This window comes from Podarcis pityusensis (genome assembly GCF_964106645.2).
Source record: "Podarcis pityusensis genome assembly, chromosome: 9".
Taxonomy (NCBI): Eukaryota; Metazoa; Chordata; class Lepidosauria; order Squamata; family Lacertidae; genus Podarcis; species Podarcis pityusensis.
In genome coordinates this window covers 25718695-25738822 of record NC_138034.1, presented here as the reverse complement: position 1 = coordinate 25738822, position 20128 = coordinate 25718695, and the positions used below count along the sequence as shown (strand labels likewise).

Sequence of the window (20128 nt, the reverse complement as noted above, 5' to 3'; positions counted from 1 at the left end):
AATAAAGTGGTTGCACAGGGATCAATAGACGGTGAAACGTCCGGGGACCCTGTGTGATCGCCACACACTCATTGCGAGAAGCCAAGTTACAGAGAACCAGGCAGAGGGCCTTCTCGGTAGTGGCACCCGCCCTGTGGAACGCCCTCCCATCAGATGTCAAGGAAATAAACAACTAACTGACTTTTAGAAGACATCTGAAGGCAGCCCTGTTTAGGGAAGCTGTTAATGTTTGATGGATTACTGTATTTTAATATTTTGTTGGAAGCTGCCCAGAGTGGCTGGGGAAGTGCAGCCAGATGGGTGGGGTATAAATAATAAATTATTATTATTAGAAAATGCAGACCTGTGGAGCTTAAACAGAATACAGATAAATACAGTCATACCTCATGATATGTTCGCTTCATGTTACGTTCTTTCAGGTTACGTCCCACGGAGACCCGGAAGTACTGGAAAGGGTTACTTCCGGGTTTCGTCGCTCGTGCATTCACAGAAGCACAAAATGACATCACGCACATGCGCAGAAGCAGCAAATCGCAACCCACGTGTGCGCAGACATGCCACTGCGGGTTGCGCTCTTTTCATGTTGCGAACGGGCCTCCGGAATGGATCCTATTCACAACCAGAGGTGCCACTGTATTGATCAGTCTGGAGAGAACAGGACATGTTCCTTTGTGAGCACATGCTCACATGTGTGTGCTTGTGGACTGGATCAGTGGTGGAGCTTCATGCTCTGGCACCAGGGGGTGGAGAGCAGGTGGGGCGGGGCTGGCGCACGTCCCGGGGGCATGGCGCGTCGCCCGCAGGGGCATGACATGATTCCTGGGGGCGTGATACACCGCCCGCAGGCATGTGGCGCGCATCCTGGGAGCGGAGGGGGGGACAACGCGGGCGGGGGGGCAGCCACGATGGCACCCCACCAGGATCGCGCTGCCAGGGGCGGTGTGCTCCCTCTGCACTCTGCTTCCTCCGCCAGTGGACTGAATCAGGACCTGCTGCTTTCTGACAGAGAAGTCAAAGTACCTAGAACCAAAGGTGAACCTACTTGTTTCGGCACTTTAGGCAGAAAATCCCACAAGTGCCTCTCTTGGCAGAACCACCCCCAACAATAAATTAAATAACTGAAATTGTGCTGCCCTTTCATGAGAGCCAAAACTGGCGGGTCTGAGGCAGGTGCCATTAGGAGGATACGTGAGGAATGTATATTGAATGTTCTTGTAGGTCAGCAAACTTTTTCAACAGGGGGGCCGGTCCACTGTCCCTCAGACCTTGTTGGGGGCCGGACTATATTTTGAAAAAAATAAATGAATGAATTCCTATACCCCACAAATAACCCAGAGATGCATTTTAAATAATAGGACACATTCTACTCATGTAAAAACATGCTGATTCCCGGACCATCCACGGGCTGGATTTAGAAGGTGATTGGGCCAGATCCGGCCTTAGTTTGCCTAGCCATGTTGTAGATTTTGATGCATTCCTTTTCTATGCAATGTAGTTGTTGTTTAGTCGTTTAGTCGTGTCCGACTCTTCGTGACCCCATGGACCAGAGCACGCCAGGCGCTCATATGCCTGTTGTCTTTGTCCATGGAGTTTTCTTGGCAGGGATACTAGAGTGGCTTGCTGGTTCCTGCTCCAATGCAATGTAGTACCCATAGTAAACACCAGATGGCTTAGCTCATATAAAGGAGAGAAAATGACATTTTTCAGAAAAGAAAAAAAACCCCTCCGGTGTCACCCGTCAGCTTACGTCAGCTGAGAATCACTTTCAAGAAGGCAGAAGCAGTATTTACTGTGTGAGCTTTCCTCAAAAGTAAATATCACAGGCAGATAAACATTGGCAGAGGCAGCACGACTTATCACAAGTGGAATGTGTACATTTCCCCCTCTCCACCCCATTTTTGGGTACTGCAAATTGCATTTGTTCAGAAAGAAAAGTTACAAGTGCAGCAACTATCTCCAGGTAATGAATTTCCTTTATTGCTTTCAAATAAAATATACATCTACTGCAGGGCTTATATTAGATAGCTGGGAGCAAATCAAAAGTAGTAGTAGTAGTACTAGTAGTAGTAGTAGTAATAGTAGTAGTAATAATAATAATAATAATAAAAACAAACCCCATACCTCTGGCTGGGTTTCCCTAGGCAGTCTGGATAGCTTACAACATATATTAAAAATTGTTTAAAAAATTGTCAGAAATCAGGCTTTGTTAATGTTAGACGCATGCTTAAAAAAAAAATCTAACTAAAGCTGTGGTATTTAATCAACCAACGGGCTGATATAAAAGTACAGCACTAACTGCAGTAACTCATTATAATAAATCTTAGCTGATAGTTTAAACAGATGGGGAAAAAAATTATTCATCTTTATATAATAAAAGCATTATACTTTTTGAAATTACTGAGCAATGTTAATGACAACTTTTGATGCCCATTTGGTTAAACTCCTTCTGAGACCTTGGAAATGTGAGCTTTTGAGAAATCCCTCCTTATAGCACACTTTTAAAATGGGCATTGAATATTTTATTGCATTTATTTTTTAGGATGGCATGGATTTCACAAACATGTTCTTTCATTCTGTTAATTTCTTCAGTCTCTAGCGGTAAGTACCTCTAGATTGCTTCTTGTATCTGAATATTTGTAAAGATATACCTAAATGACTTCATCCGACCAAGCTCAGAAAATAAAATGTGGAACGGTAATAGTTTACCTAACAAATAATACTGGAGGAAATCCAAATACTCTGAATTATTAATTCTAGGGTAGCCAAATTTCAAAATATTTTGCATCCTCCAAGGCTTTTTTCCAGAGGAAGCTGGGGGTTTCAGTGGTGACTAATGGTGCTTCTCTCACAGTTTTGCTGGACAGTGTTAAATTTATACAGTGGTACCTTGGGTTAAGTACTTAATTCGTTCCGGAGGTCTGTTCTTAACCTGAAACTGTTCTTAACCTGAAGCACCACTTTAGCTAATGGGGCCTCCTGCTGCTGCCACGTCGCCTGAGCACAATTTCTGTTCTCATCCTGAAGCAAAGTTCTTAACCTGAGGTACTATTTCTGGGTTAGCAGAGTCTGTAATCTGAAGTGTATGTAACCCGAGGTACTACTGTACTGGAGAATTTAGGTTTGAGCAATTACAGTAGATTAAAACACACAATTGCCCTCTACTTACAAAAGAAACAAGAAACAGGGCTTTTGTGATTAGGAAAGTTTCCAACAGTGACAGTGCTGGAGGGGAAAATGGGACATTCCAGGATCAAATCAGAAGCTGGAATGGTTTTGGCAATTCTGGGAATGCCCCAGGAAAGTCTGGACACTTGGAGGGTACGCACCAGTAAGTTAACTTGTCAACTGTGGGGGCAGATGCTGTTCTGTTGCCAGCACTGAAATAAAATTTAACTGCCAGTTCAGTAGGTCTTTGTGCATGAAATAGAGGAGGGTGCCATTTTTTAAAAAATATTATTTTTGTATCAGGCAGTAAAATGTCTTGGGCTAGCCTTGGAGCTGACTGGGGGTGGGGATTTGTTACAACTCATAAATAATGAGGTGGAGCAATGAGCTTCCATCTACTCCAGCCATAACATAATGGTCTACTTACACCTGCTCTGGCCACCTATAAAGGCATGGCTACTTTTCCTGATATAAAAACTCAGAAAGGAGCAACAGGAACTGTAGTTCTGTAGAGGTTAAGAAATAGGGTTGTATTAAAAATAGCACAGTGTGATGCATCCCATTGGTGCAAGGGTTTCTGTTTGCTCAGTGGGACTATGGTTTTTAACTTCCTGTGTTCTTCATAGGAACTCATGAACGTAAAGCTGGTTTATAAATGAAAAGGGTCGCTGGGACGGAAAGAACTTGAAGTGCAGGGGTTGAAAGTGGCTGGGTGGCTGAAGTAGGGATGCTTGCGGATTTCATTTGTTCCACACTTTGATGCTGACAAAACCGGTTTGCATTCCCTGACCCACTGTACAGAAACATAACAAAACAGTCTGCTGGTTTTTGCCATTCTCCAAACCTTGCAATTTGAAAATGAGCTCAGAAAATGCACAAAATGTGCAAAATACCCTCACTCGTTTTTAAAAAACACACACATAAAATGCAACCAGAAATAAGCAAAATATTGCAAAAAGGACTATGGCAAAAGCTTTTAATAGCAACTAGAAGCCTAACATCAGCCACCTTCTGCCTATCTACCCCTGCTTTGGAAAACAGCAACAACTATGTACCATGAACATACGCTAACGTTTTGCATTTTTGTGCCTCAGAATGTGTGTCTGAAATCTACGAAAACACATATTTTCAAGGAGGAGATATCTCTAAGGTTTATGCTCCCAATGCAGACTACTGCCAAATGGTGTGCACGTATCACCCAAAGTGTCTATTATTTTCCTACTTTCCAGGAGACTGGGTGAAAGATATTGGAAGGTAACATTCACATTACATCTCTGATTTGTTTGTTTATTTGTTCATTCATTTAGTGGCATCTATATACAAGTGACATTAACCTTTGTCTGCTTTTATAATTGCTCTTTCTGATTTGTATACATTATAAAATGAAATAATATACTCGAACAAGACAGGTACCTCCTATCCCAAGCTAGGTGTAATTGAATTTCAACAGCAGGGGACAGTTTTAGGAGGGGACGGTTGGTGGTTCATTTTGTTTGTTTTTACCCAGGGAGGGGGTTTCTTTTTTTCTGTTTGCATAGTTCAGAAATCCACACTATAAATAAATAGCTAGATAAAGGGGAAGAAAAATAAATGCACGCTATAAATGAAGAGGTCCTTTCCAATTCTTTGATTCTATGATTCTATAATCTGTTTCTCTTCTCCTTTCCTTAATGTCAGGTTTGCATGCTTCCTGAAAGAGACTGATACTCAAGCGTTGCCAAGGATACCCACCAAAGGGGTAATCTCTGGACATTCCCGGAAACAATGCCCTGGAGTCACTGGTAAGGTCTGCTGGTTCGGAGACCCTACAAAGCAGCCAAAGGGACATAGGAAGCAGCCTTATACCAAGTCAGACTATTGAGCCATCAAGCTCAGTGTTGTCTACGTCAGTGGTGGGGAACCTCCAGCTTGAAGGCCCAATTCCCCCCTCCAGGCCTCCCCATCTGCCCTACACCTGGTACCCTATATCTGATGTCACACATGGGGCAGGTAGGGACATGGCTTGGCTGAAAGGGGGTTTTCAGGCAGTGGCAGTCAGCTAATCAGTGGTGCCTGCAAAGTCCTGTGCACTGGGGTCTGCAAGTGTCAACAATCATTTGATCCCTGGGCTTGCAAAGCACTATGCACTGGCCCATGCAAGAGCCAATGACCAGACGAATGGGCTTGCAAAGCACCGTGCCTTTGCTTTCATGGTATGATTTCAAACCATGCAAGCAAAATCTTGACATCAATGAGACATCAGGTGATTGACAAATAGCTAGGACCACCTACTTCTCAACCTTGGCTCCTGGTGGGGTGGGGGAAATAAGGATCTGCTCCTATGCATCTTTACTCAGAAGGAAATCCCACTGTGAAATACTACTACTACTACTGCTATACATGTGAATTGCTGCCCTGCCTGAGTAGGATCTACTTCCCAGGCTGTCAAGTTCTGAGATCTAGGGGGAACAGGCTGTCAGCTCAGTGGAAGACCACGTAACTAAGAAGTTGGATCTGGGTCCTGGGCTTTATAAGGTGTGATTCATTGGAATTGGCCCTTGGGACTAGTACTGGCATCTAGGAGTTGCCCTTGAAGTCTGAACCTCTGCCTCTCAAGCCTACTGTTGAAACAGAGCAGTGTGGGCCTTGGGGTACGGCACTGATGCCTGGTTGCTGGGAGAGAGAGATGCCTCTAGATGCCTTGCTATTGGTGTTCATCTGCATTTGCAGATTGCTGTTGTCCTTCTGCCCCTCTCCAGCTTGCAGCAAGGAAGTCCATGAAGGGTTGGATATGCGAGGAGAAAACTACAATATAACCACTGAAGAAAGCTATGACCACTGCCAAAAAAGATGCACCAATGAGAATCACTGTCATTTTTTCACATACACCACAGCTTCATTTCACAATGCACATTTCCGGTAAATAATGCCAATATGCTTTTTAATTGGACCCAATGGACTTCTCAGTACTATGGATCAGATAGTTCGTTTTTCTGTATATGGCAAGTGGACTACAATGACTCTGATGCCTTTGCCAGGCAGGAAAACAGGGACCACAGGCTGTTTGCTTCAGGATCAATCATCTGCCCATAGAATTAAAGGTAACAAATTGTCACTTACCCACCCTTGGCATTTGGCCACCATGCAATGTGGCCTTTAGGCTGCATAAATTTTCCCACCCCACATAATGGCATCAAAGCCTTCTGCTATGCCAGCCCTTGGCCTGGATTCAGGTCCCTGTACTAGTATGAGGGTATAAATACTGTTTCTTATGTTACTTCTGGGGTAATAAACGTGGTCATTAGGCTGTGATATTCATGCCCTCTGCCCCCGTCTAGTTAAAGTTGGTTCTGAAACTGCTATGACTTGAATTAGTTCTCAGGTTCCAATGGAACCAGGGGTTGTGGGTTTGTTGCTCCTTAACAAGCTACAATCAATGGCCTACCTGTTGTTGGCTTGCCAACCATCACACCAGAGAATGGCATACTATTCAATCCAGATAAAACACAATGAACCAGAAAATTTCAATGAAAGGAAGTATTTAAAGACAATTCTCACATTTCTGCACTCTAAGTTTAGAGATCTGCTGAAAATTCCCCAAGCTCTCCTGTACAGATCATGTATTTTTGTCAGTTTTTATAAAATTGTGCTGGCCATGTTGAGATTATATAAATTAGTTATGGTCTCTGGCTCATGGTGTACAGACCCTAAGGCTGCAATCCTTTAACCGTATACCTGTGAGCAAGCCCCTTTGACCTCATTTGGACTTATTACTGGGTAGACATGCATAGGATTGCATTAGCAGTAGTGTTTGCTGCCTAAATCCATCCTTCTTGCAGTAGCTAACAGTACTTTCTGTTGTCATAAAATGGTATTAAATTGTCTGCAATAGCACAAGCTGAATTAATCTATTTCAGAACAGTCAGTTTCAGTATTCTCTACTGTGGATTTAAATGTGCTAATGACCCAGCACTTTGGGAGTCAAATACAGATTGTTCGCAGTGGAATTGCATTACTCACTAATCTTAATGAAATGAAAAAATATCTTGCTCAAATCGGTTTGCAAGATACCTTACAGAGAATGGCAAGTCCTTGTGCTTTTTCTCCTCCTTGTTCAAAACTTAACGATGAACCCCCATACATTTATTTTGTACATTTATTTATCTCTATTTCTTTTATTTCCCTAAAAATGACAAGCAGTATGCTGGTATAATTTGATGCACATAGATCAACATTCTACTGCAATCATTTTTCAAGCAGAATGCGTATGAGTAGAGCATTATTAGTGACTTCACATGCTGAAATATTTTATAGCAGCATTATTCTGATACCTATCTACCTTCAGAGCACTGTCAGTGTGATTAACTGGATGATGCTTGTGGATTGCTATTCTAATAACAATTAAAATCCAGAAGCACACAATCAAAATTAGTACCTGCTTTGGTCTTTTTTAAAGTTGCCCTCTATTTTCCACACTTCAGGAGATGGATCAGGTTCTAGATAATTTCCTTTAGTAAAGCATTTAACCAAACAAAACATACAACTATCTGGATTTTGCTTCTTTAATGCAGGCCTCTCTATCTGGCACTCTCCTCAGGGCTTGCCCCTCTCACTTGACCATGCCCCTCCTGGCTTCATTCTACAGCTTCCTGGCCTGTTTTTTCCTGACTAGACTATATCCCTGAACTATGCCTTTTATTTGTCTGGATTGAGGACTGAGAGATGTGTCTGTGTCTCTCTCTGTAGAAAAATCTCATTTTTTGTTTGGTTGGAATGTAGCTGATTGTACAAAGGTAAGAGTCACATCAATTGCGTCGAATGCCTTTTTCTCTGGTCCCACCCACCATTGGCATGCAGACCCCTAAAGTTTGTTCTTGAGGGGACATGGCCCTCAGGCTGAAAAAGGGTCCCTATGCCTGACATAGAGGAAGGCAACAAATTTGGAAAACAATCAATCTGAGGCTAGATAATTATTTCCTTTCCTTTGACTGGGTTCCTATTTCATGCTAACAGTTTAAATCTCCTTTCTCATTCAGCAATAAATGCTACTTGAAGTATAGTGCCAAAGGAACACCAACCAGTATAAGGTATCTAAGTGGCGTTATGTCAGGATTCTCATTAAAGGCATGTCAAGGTGCCGATACAGGTAAATAAATATGTATATATTAAAAGAAAACAGTAGGGAGAGTATATTGTAGGGTGTTTTGATACAATGCCATAGGTGTAAATAAATATATATTCCATACAGCAGCCATTTTCAACCTGGTGACCTCTAGATGTTGCTGGGCTCAAGCTTTCATCATCCTCAACCAACATGGCCAATGGTCATAGATGATGGGAGTTGTAGTCCAACAATATTGGGAGGGCACCAGTTTGAGCCCCAAATATTGCAGGGCTCTGACACGCACAAGATGATGACGTGGATGTGACTATGAAAAAGAATGGTTATAGTAAAGGTTATTATCCATTGTGCCAATAACATATTTGAGTTATAACATAGTCAAATCTTATCCTGTTTTGCTAATTTATTCTCACAACAATCTTGTGAAGTAGTTATGCTAAGAGATAATGACTTGCACAAGCCATTGAATGAGCTTTGTTGCTGAGCTGAGAATATGGATTCAGGGAATGAAGGGTCAAACAGTGTCACAATACACAAATTCTGGAGAATTTGACTCCATAACTCTCAGACCAAAGTGATATTATATGTGTGTGTATTTCTTGATTTCATGGATGTGTTTGACTATACACATTCATTTTCTGTGCAGAGTGTCGGATGGAGATTTTTCAGGAGGAATTTTCTGGTGTTACGGTTGCAAGAGTTCTGACACCTGATGCCTTTGTATGCAGAACAATTTGCACTTACAACCCAGTCTGCTTATTCTTTACCTTTTATGATAGTGATGGAGATGTAAAACACCCAAAGTGAGTATTACTATCAAGTAGTCTGAAGACATCATGCTTCCTAATAACATGTTTAAAATTGTAACAATCTCTTTGAAATATTTATCCTTAGCCCTTGTGGATGAGTGAATGAATATCTGGGGTGTGTGCATGTGGCAGCCTGCCTCCTATTTCTCCACTCACCTGATTGTTGAGCACTACAATTCCCATCATTCCTGACCTCTGACTGTGTTAGCTGGGGATGATGGGAATTGTAGTACAAAAACAGCTGGAAACCCATGTTTGGGAAACCCTGGTTTACAGAATCAGAGTATATGATGTATTCAGAATGCAGCTGAAGAGGCCTAGAAGCACTTTCAGTATGCAATCAATACTATCACTGATGAGTTTGTGTTTGTGTTTTGGCTTTAGATTTACTTGCCAAATGATGAAATCAATAAATGGCACACCGGAGAGTTTTGTAGAAAGACGAGTTAAGTCAGGTTTCAGTCTCCTAAGCTGCCGGACAGCTACACCAGGTAATGCATAAGTTATGCTGTCCACAAAACAATTTCATGATTGATGAATTCCTTGCCCTTATCATGATAACACACTGTTTTTATTTTATTTTGTTTGCAATGGTTACAAACAAAATGGCAGCCTGTCATGTTATGGCTCACAACAATTTAAACTTTCTGGGGGAGCAAGTGAAGGCAGACTATGTCAAAGGAAGCAAGGAATGCCAACAACTTTGCACAGACACGGTCCGCTGCCAGTTTTTTACATACGATTCAGACCCAACATTGTGCAGCCGAGAAGGGTAAGTTTCTGAAATAAATCAACAAACGAACATCCCACAATATTAAGATTTACCCATAAACTTTTCCTTGCTGAGCAATATTCGAAAATTGAATCCGCCTTCCTTTCTTTTCTTGATAGCAAATGTAAATGCTACCTAAGAATGACTGCCAATGGGGCACCGAATAAAATTGTGACTGAGACGGGAAAGGTTTCTGGCTATTCTTTAAGATTGTGTCAGGTTAAAGACAGACTTGGTGAGTCAAAGTTGGAAGTATGTGGTTAACGTTTCTGTATGTGGGCTTCTTAAAGCATCTGGCTGGCTGGCTGTGGAAGCTAGACGGGTGTCTAGATGCTAGACGGGTTAGCAGGGGCAGGCGGCCTGGTGGCAAAGTGTTGCAGTGGCATGGCTGCTGCTTACCAGAATGGTGCTGAGGGTAGTGCTGAGGCAGACCTGTGTGGGTGCTCTGGTGGAACCAATCAAGCACATCTGCCAGTGTGCCCATGCACACCCAGTCTTGCTGCCACCCTGCCCTACCCCCCACACCATCCAGCTAAATTTTGGCAGCACTGCTGTTGAGATGATAGCAGTGCAGCACTATTCCACCCTGCCAGCCACTTCTCTTGGGATATCTTTGGTATGTTCCATCAGGCCTCTTATGTGCTTCGTTGAAGGTTTTGTCCTATATAAGAGCCATTAAAGTTCCCAGTTAATTAATTAAATTTTAGTCTAGGCACATTGCATAGTTATTGGGTGCTCACCAGAGGCAAAACGGATTTGCTTTCAAAATGCCGCCTTAAAATTATCTTCTCCGTTATTGTATATTCGCTATTCCCCATATATTGTTTTGTTGCTTTAATGATTGCTGAATATTTATTGAAATTTGCTACACCTTCTTGGCCTCCTATTATGTTTGAAATATCAGTAATTAATGGTATTTGCAAGCTGACATGCAATAGTATTTGACAAGGGCTTTCATGTAGTAGTGCTTAGTATTTCATTATAACAGATGGCTGACACACAATGGTTTATCATATGAGCAAATTTGACAGGTAAGCATAACATAATAATTCCTATTTGGTGCCAACTGAAGTAACCAGTGAGACAACCAAGTCTATAACACTACAAATTTTTGTTCATCTGCCCAATATTGTCTCCTCTGAGGTCTCTAATCTGCAAGGCTCTGCTGTAAGTTTATATACAGCAATATAGAATAACCTAAGGCTATATAAACAGACTGTGTGGCCCAGTTCAGGAACAAAAGCTGCCTATAATCCAGAATTAACAACTTTTGATAGATACCTTGATATCTCTTCTAACTTTGTAAAGCATACTTCATCTGTTTAATGTACCAGAGTCTGTTCAAAATGCTGCTCATGTCCCTGAACCTTCTGTGGTCATTCTGCACAAACATTTCTGTACAAACATTTCTGGGGTAGTTCTGTCTAGCTATCAAGTGCCCATCAGCTTCTGTTTGCTGGTTTGTGTTTACTCTTCTTCTTAAAAGGGATTGCATAGAAAAGGCCTCTTAGAGCTTAATTTGTGCTTGGACAAATCTTTCAATTTCCATTTCTCTTAGTTTCTTATTTTTCCATTTTGAAATTTAGTTCTTCACATTTCCAAAGCAGTTTTGCCACTTATTTATTTATAACCCCTCATAGAAATTCATCAACATTTAGGTGACATTTCTCCTAATATATGAATTTTGCATTCAGTTTTGATTCAAATGCACATTTTTTTTGCAAGCAGTTTTCCTAACACAGTGCACGTTCATAACTTATTTTCACTAATATATGTGAACTTGATTGAGAATACCTGCACTGGAGTAGAAATTTCACCCTTTCTAGTTTCTTCATTTAACTCTTAGCTCTGATAGGGAAGCTTACTGTTTGGTGAGGGAGACTGGGAATGGTTAGATATCATGAGTTCCATGCCACCTTCGAAAACGTATCACTTTCCTTACTGGAGTTGACAGCAGCTTTGTTTAAGTTTGGATTGGGGAAAAACAAAACAGGGAAAGAACTAAACACTCCTCTGCTTTTGCACTACTGCTCCAATCCTTGTGGGAAGGGACAGTCCCACACCTGCTGCTTGGTTAAAATGAAAGCATCAGGATGTCAGTGACCGGCTGTCCCAAGTCATGTCTGGTTAGCATTTGATTTCCTAAAGTCACATCCAGTTTGACTTTGAAAACAAGGGAAAGGACTCCATGGTGGATTGAATTGGTCTTCTGCCTGTAAGTTACAGGCCACAGAGTCCTTTTGTCTTAATAATGTATCCCACAAAGGCCTGAGAAATACACAAGATTGCACCTAGTGGATACAAGGAGAACTAGAATCGTTAGGAGTTTGGATAATCTTAATTCAGAGTATCAGTGATGAAATATAGTGGTGACAAAATTCTAGAAGACCATTGGGAGGTTTGGGTCAATTCATTTGCTTCAGTGTAACTGAACTTGCATGCCTGTTGTGGTAAAAGCCCACATATAGTCCTTGAGAGAGGGCATAAAAGAAAGTTTTTATTTTTTTTAAAAAAAATCATTAAATTTATTTTAAAAAACTTCAAAGTTTTATCATTTTAATCAACCTATGTGATCTGTTGCAATAAACAAAAACTATGAGGTAAAAACTATTTGTGCTAGAAAAACATTGTTGAGATTTAAGTATTTTCTTAGAATGTGTGAAGCAATCTGTGAAAATGGGACGGATTGTTGGAGGAACAAATTCGTCTTCTGGAGAATGGCCCTGGCAAGTCAGTTTGCACGCAAAGTTATCTCTTCAGAGTCATCTATGTGGTGGTGCAATCATCAGTGACCAATGGATAGTGACTGCAGCCCATTGTACAGAAGAGTGAGTAAAACCTCTGTGAAGTAAGCAAAACCGAATTGTTTAAATGTTTCTAAGTTGCAAGGGATGAGTCTTGAAAACAGTGGGTGAGATCCAGTTATGTCCAATGCAAGAAGAACTCCTCTAGTCCAATGGGACTTCTGGTTTCTCCCTTCCACCCCTCCATCTGTTCCGGAAGGTTCCCCAACCTCCTGGAGTAGGTTTGCTACATGCATGTTTGTGAGGGGAGGATGGAGAAGTCCCATTATGCTAATGGATGCCCCCTCATGCTATGTTTGATGTTTCTCAGTAGCACCGGTGGCCTAACAACAAAGCACATTTCCCACAAATAGCAGCTCTGTGTTGAATTCTGCAGGCATCTGATGCCTGGAGAAAACCACGTGAAGAGACCTAGGAATGGGTGGCAGCAGCAGCAGCAGGAGCAAGTCTAGAAACAGCTGAGGCCATAGAGTGTCTATGCAGTGGCTGGCCATTGCGCACCCCCAGCAACTCCTCACAAACCCCTAGTGATGCTGCCTGCCCTCCTTCCCTGCCCCACCCCCACTGGGCTTCCTCCAAGCCAGCTGAGGTGGCGCTTTTGTCTGAGCCTCTACCTTTGCCTCCAGCCTCCTTCCTCCTCCTTTCTTGCCTGCTGAATGGCATGGAGTCACTGCCCTGCATTCCCACTGCTCTCTGGCTGCTTGTTCCAGAAAAAACGGGAATGAGTGGCTTTCCCCACTTTCTGCTGTTAGTCCTGCTCTCATGTAGTTTGAGTGAATGAGTGCCTCCCCATTAATCCAGGATGCAAGGAATGAGGTGAACTGCTTCCCTTAGTGTATGTTAGCCTTGCTCTTGTGCTTGCTTGCTCTCCCTCTCTCACCATTGTGTGGGGTGTTGCACTTAGGTTAGTAAACTGTGAGGGCATTTTTGGCTATGCTATGGATGTGTGGAGCTGGTGGCACCTTCTCCTAAACTACAAATGAACAAGCCAAGTAAGTGCATGCACAGTAGGCTTGCCTTTTCTTCCCATGAGCTTGAATGCATGTGAGATAAAACCCTCTTTTTATAGGAGTAAAACATGACAGTGGAGCATCATTCTATAGTTTTCCTCAGGTGGCAAAATATCTTGGACCATCCCTGCCCTGCAGTATTGGTGAAAACTGTCCATCTCACTAGAGAGATGACTGTACATGAAATTACTGGACTGCTAGTGGGAAAACTTAATAGTAGGGTAGGAGGGCTGGGGGGGAAATCACTCCTGGCAACCAATGCACCCCTTTGGTTTCAGATAGTACATGGGTAGACAAGTCTAAAGAATCTGGGACACATGGTCCTCTAGCAGCTATGGTGTCTCATTTACCAGAAGTAATCTAACTAGCATGGGTAGGCAAACTAAGGCCCAGGGACCGGATCCGGCCCATTGCCTTCTAAATCTGGCCCACAGACGGCCCGGGAATCAGCATGTTTTTACTTGAGTAGAATGTGTTCTTTTATTTTAAAATGCATCTCTGGGTTAGTTGTGGGGCATTGGAATTCGTTCCCCCTCCAAAAAAGTAGTCCAGCTGCCCACAAGGTCTGAGGGACAGTGGACCAGCCCCCTGCTGAAAAAGTTTGCTGACCCTTGGTATTTAGTGTTAACTCTCGAAGTGTATACTTAATTCTGACCAAACTAACCTACCTGGTGTATATTGTGCTCTAGGAGGCTTAGTTTGGTCAGCATTGAGTATGCACTTCCATAGGTGCATTGGTTACCAGATGTGAAATATATAGGCATTACCGTATTTTTCACTCTATAAGACGCACCAGACCACAAGACGCACCTAGTTTTTGGAGGAGGAAAACAAGAAAAAAAATATATTCTGAATCTCAGAAGCCAGAACATTAAGAGGGATCACTGCACAGTGAAAGCAGCAATCCCTCTTGCTGTTCTGGCTTCTGGGATAGCTGCGCAGCCTGCATTTCCTCCATAAGACGCACACACATTTCCCCTTACTTTTTAGGAGGGAAAAAGTGAGTCTTATAGAGCAAAAAATACGGTATTTTCAGCTCTGCTACCCCACTATAAAGATTAGATTAGATGGATCCTTGGGCTGATCCAGCAGAGCTATGTGTTACCATGCTCTTATGTGTTATGAGAAGAAGGGAAAGACTACTAAGGCTTCAAGAAAGGCATGGGCATGTTATAAATGGCTCCAGATGTTATGAGGCACCAAAAAAAAAAGCACAAAGATTATTGGGGGAGAATTAGCTGCTACAAGAATAGAAATGAAAAGAATGCAATACAATACAGTGGTTTAAAACACAAAGAAATAGCTGAATTTCTGTGTGGCAGGGATCTTAGGTTAGCCTCTCTAAATCAATGGAAAACAGCCTCATATTCAAAGCTTTAAATAAGCCTGATCTTTTAAAATTGTTTCTCTGCTTAGCCTTCTGGTAACAGATGTTTGGCGTGTTTATGCGGGCATTTTGAAGCAGTCAGAAATAAATGAAGATACCCCCTTCTTCAGAGTTCAAGAGATTATTGTCCACCCTAAGTATGAGTATTCAGAGACAGGATATGACATTGCTTTAATGAAACTGGACAAGCCAATGAACTTCAGTGGTACGTGAAACTTTTAAGTTTACTGCAAAATCTTAAGCTAAAGTAACTTGACTGCAGTAGCTTTTAACCAGCTATTGTTCCAACCAAGTAAAAATTACGATTGGCATTCTTACAGGAATGCGATGTAGTTTTAAATGAATTCTCTTTCCTCCACATTTAACTATCTACTTTTCCTTTAAATGGAAATTCAGCTTTACAGCAACCTATATGCTTACCATCTGAAGACAGAATGAATACAGAATTCACCAACTGCTGGGTGACTGGATGGGGTTACACAAAAGAGAGAGGTATTGAAAAAATAAAACTAAGAAATGTGAAATACTTATCTTTGGAAATGATCATGTTGAGTCCAGAAAAGATGAAGTCATGCCAGGGAAAAATCCACATGCTCTGGAGGGGAGGGTTTCCTGTGACCTATAGGGTAGCAATTGCACTGATACACAATCTAGAAGCTTTCAATTTTGCACTGCCTACAAATATATAAATCTTTTAAATGTGTAATATATGTGGGGCCTTAATTTGATATTAGAAATTATGCGCTTAGTGTTTTCAAGTTGATTTTCCTGAAGGAGTCAGTGATGTGCAGGCTGGGCAGTTCTGTAACCAGTGGATGTTGCATGGAAAGAAACATGCGAAAGATGTGCATAGAATCATAGATATGGAAGGGACCTCAAAGGTCATCTAAGGCAACCATCTGCCAATGCAGCATCCTTGAACTACGGTCACTCTCTGCATGTGTACAGATAAAGCAGACAGCCTACATAGTGGGTGGGTGGATATTTCAGGCTCCTGGGAGCTTCTAGTTTCTTGTGACAATTTAGTGAGTCCCGACACACAGTCTGGAAATTACTGAGCTAGGAGGAATTGGCAACATTGTTGACATCTCTCTCCCCTTCCTGCTTTGTGCCCTGTTTCCGTCATTTGTAACACTGTAGGTGAGATACAAGATACCCTGCAAAAAGTCCGCATCCCCCTAATATCCAATTTGGAATGCCAGTCACGATACCAAGAACACAGGATAACTGACAAGATGATGTGTGCTGGCTACAGAGAAGGTGGCAGGGATGCCTGTAAGGTAACAGTCCCCTTTGTGTTACTTAGGATTTATGTAATTTACAAATGTTGACCAGTTTAATTGCCAAAGTCTCCTGGGAATTGTAGTTTGGTGAATGAAGGTGATGAGAATCCTGCTAGAAATCCATTTCTGTCCCTCCTACTACAGCTCCCATGGTTCCCTGGGAATAGTTAAAGAAATAAGCATGTGCCAATCTGCACCATGTATTCTCTCTCCATTTACTTTTCAAGCTAACTTATGACTTGAGAAATCTAATCTTTAACATCTGCTTTGGCTTGTAACAGTGTAAGCGGAACTGGCCATTTCTGTCCCACTTTTCAGGAAATCGGTGTAACTATTAAATATGGTGGGTCCTGCTTTATATTGTTCTCTGTAGACGGGCCGGGGCAAAAAGGCTCCATTACACATATGGTGCAGTGAGCAGACTTGCTGGCACTGACTAAAGGGTTAAAGTAAAAGCATTCCATGTACCTTTGCCTGGCAAGAAGGCCATTTTCATTTCCTTTGAAAAATTAAAGGTAGCATCAAACAATGAACATGTGAAGATATGACATAGGTTTGGGTGCTTAGTTAATGCCAATTCTGCAGACCACACATAAATTAACTCTTGTTTACCCTTGGTTTGAATTGCAAAAATATTAAAGTTCATTGGATTGAAATCAGCGCTTGCAATGCATTTGAGATTTACCACCATTTTACATTTAAACAGATTACGAACAGATTATTTTTGAGTTCTGTGACGTTACTCTAATGAAGAATATGTTTCTGCCCCCGTTGCGGTTTGTTTATACTCAGGAAAAGAGCTGCTATTGCAGTTGTTAATTTGTATGTCCCATTCAAGACCAGGACTCTCACATGGCCAAAATACTGACAATATGTGTGTTTCTTTTCTCTCTCTCTCTCTAGGGAGATTCAGGTGGTCCTCTCTCATGTGAACATCAGGGAAGCTGGTATTTGGTTGGTGTTACCAGCTGGGGTGAGGGATGCGCTCGTCCAGGTCAACCGGGAGTTTACACTAATGTGACTGAGTTTGTAGACTGGATTCATGAAAAAGCCTTGAAAAAAAATGTCCAGTGACCTAAACATATGGAAGACGACAGAAGAGGATGTCAGACAAGCAGCTCTAGAATTCTCTGAGAAATCTCTGAGAGGTTCTGTGAACTTGTGGTTTTTGAAAAGGCTAGTTAGCAGGGTTGAAACAAAGACTGAACTCATTTGACCTGTTGCATGCAATAAAAATAATAACCCCCAAAGTGGCAAATGCCTTTCACCCTGGTGCTCATATTGAAACTGACCGATGTGTATTCAAATTACAAAGGGGAATGAATGTACTTGAGCCAATCATTGCTTGACAAATGTAGTGTGGTGTGGTGTAGTGCTTAAGAGCGGTAGACTCGTAATATGGGGAACCGGGTTCGCGTCTCCGCTCCTCCACATGCAGCTGCTGGGGAACCTTGGGCTAATCACACTTCTTTGAAGTCTCAGCCCCACTCACCTCACAGAGTGTTTGTTGTGGGAGAGGAAGGGAAAGGAGAATGTTAGCCACTTTGAGACTCCTTCAGGTAGTGATAAAGCGGGATATCAAATCCAAACTCCTCTTCTTCTTCTTCTTCTTCTTCTTCTTCTTCTTCTTCTTCTGGGACATATCCTACGTGGGTATTGTCCACACCTAAGCATTTCAGTGAGTTTTGGCAAGCATAACTCTACAAAGTAGAGTATGATTTCAGCCATAAATGCAATATTTAAGACTCATGGATTTCACCATGATGCTGATGTTGACTGCTCTGTTGGATCTATATCACCGCCTCATTGCTCCTGGGTGGCTTGCAACAAAATCCTAAACACACAATACAGTGGTGCCTCGCAAGACGAAATTAATCCGTTCCGCGAGTCTCTTTGTCTTGCGGTTTTTTCGTCTTGCGAAGCACGGCTATTAGCGGCTTAGCGGCTATTAACGGCTTAGCAGCTTAGCGGCTATTAACGGCTTAGCGGCTTTAAGAAAAAGGAAACAAACTCGCAAGAACTCGCAAGACATTTCGTCTTGCGAAGCAAGCCCATAGGGAAATTCGTCTTGCAGAACGACTCAAAAACCGCAAAACCCTTTCGTCTAGCGAGTTTTTCGTCTTGCGAGGCATTCATCTTGCGGGGCACCACTGTATAGGGTGAGAATCAAATCAGTGACAAAATACAGAAAAGAAAAGTTCTCACATTGAGGCAGCATAAAACAACCTACAACCTGGATTTAAGGCACAATTTAAAAGCCTGGTTGAATTAAAAGTTATTTGCCTGATGCCAGTAAGGGGCACACACAAAAGGTGCTCTGTGAGTTTCATTGGGGAAGCTGTTCCATAGGTGCATTTCATTTCCTCGGGACTGCACTAGATTCTTAAAAAATTATCCACTGCAACCACTCATTTTTCTTGATACCGTTAAATTACCTTTCCAAGCTAAACTGTCTCTCGCTAACTGCAGTTACAGAGGGAGGGAAAAACAACAGCCAAGCACTGATTTATATAAGAAATAACTAACCAAAAGGTGGACCATCAGATTTTGCATGAGACTTAGCTTTGTTTTGTTCAGAACTTTCATGGAAGGGGGGAAATGTATGCCAAGCAATAGGTCTCCTCTTTCTTCCTTCCTGAAGCTGTTGCTTTTCATTAGTATGTAAAAGACCACTTTGGGTAGTTCCACACCCTCATATGTTTAGGGGTGGTGTTGGTGCCCCAGAAAAGGGCAATCTCTGTGGCAGCCCCTAAGTTATGAAATTCCCTCTCCATTGCATAGTTCTTGTCCTACGCTGAAGACACAACTTTATACCCAGGCCTTTGACACCTGAGATATATGTTTTTATGGCTCATGCTATTCTTTTGATTGTAAATTGTTTTCGTTGCTTTTAGAATTGTATTTTTACATTGCTGTAACCTGCCCTCAGACCTTATGGTGAAGGCAGGTAAGAAATCAAATGAAAATAAATAATAATAACCAGCTTTGACCAGCAGGTGAGAAATCCTACAAATAAATTTAAAGAGGGGAAAAATCTAAACTGAGCCTGTGATGAGAGGAGGGTGGTTTTATTGGTGGATGCCTGGGGTGTGAACAGTACTTACTGAAGTACTTCTACACTGCAGAAATGGAAAAACTGGCAGGTGAAAATTTCTATTTTTCCAGTTGTAAAATATGGTGGTATTGGGAAAGTATTGCATCCCACCTAATCTTGAGGAAAGTTGTTCAGATCTCATTAAAAAAAACAAGTATAAAGAAGGGGAGGTGATCACGTAGAGAGGCACAAGGAATTCATGTTGAGTATATGAAAGGGACGCGGGTGGCACTGTGGTCTAAACCACAGAGCCTAGGGCTTGCTGATCAGAAGGTCGGCGTTTCGAATCCCCGCCACGGGGTGAACCTCCATTGCTTGGTCCCTGCTCCTGCCCACCTACCAGTTCGAAAGCACGTCAAAGTGCAAGTAGATAAGTAGATACCGCTTCGGCGGAAGGTAAACGGCATTTCCATGCACTGCTCTGGTTCGCCAGAAGCGGCTTAGTCATGCTGGCCACATGACCCAGAAGCTGTACGCCAGCTCCCTTGGCCAGTAAAGCGAGATGAGTGCCGCAACCCCAGAGTCATCTGCGACTGGACCTAATGGTCGGGGGTCCCTTTACCTTTACCTTTATATGAAAGAAACCTGTATTCTGAACAAGTCTGCCAGTAGCAGACTATAGATATGGACTAACAATGCCCTCGTTTCCCCATTATGGGGATTTATCTGGCACATTTTGTGATGAGATGTGAGGTCACTTGCT

At 42.2% G+C, this 20128-nt stretch overlaps 1 protein-coding gene across 1 annotated transcript; it reads left to right on the top strand.

Moving 5' to 3' along the window:
* Window positions 1-1892: 1892 nt before the first annotated feature.
* Window positions 1893-17581, top strand: LOC308485129 (plasma kallikrein-like). Its single transcript, XM_081020547.1, has 15 exons — window positions 1893-1960; window positions 2540-2598; window positions 4260-4419; window positions 4843-4946; window positions 5904-6063; window positions 8181-8290; window positions 8913-9069; window positions 9460-9566; window positions 9688-9847; window positions 9967-10082; window positions 12501-12675; window positions 15078-15253; window positions 15445-15540; window positions 16189-16328; window positions 17235-17581. The coding sequence occupies exons 2-15, from the start codon at window positions 2541-2543 to the stop codon at window positions 17403-17405; spliced, it is 1890 nt and encodes a 629-aa protein (XP_080876673.1). The 5' UTR covers window positions 1893-1960; window position 2540; the 3' UTR covers window positions 17406-17581.
* The last annotated feature ends 2547 nt before the right edge of the window (window positions 17582-20128 follow it).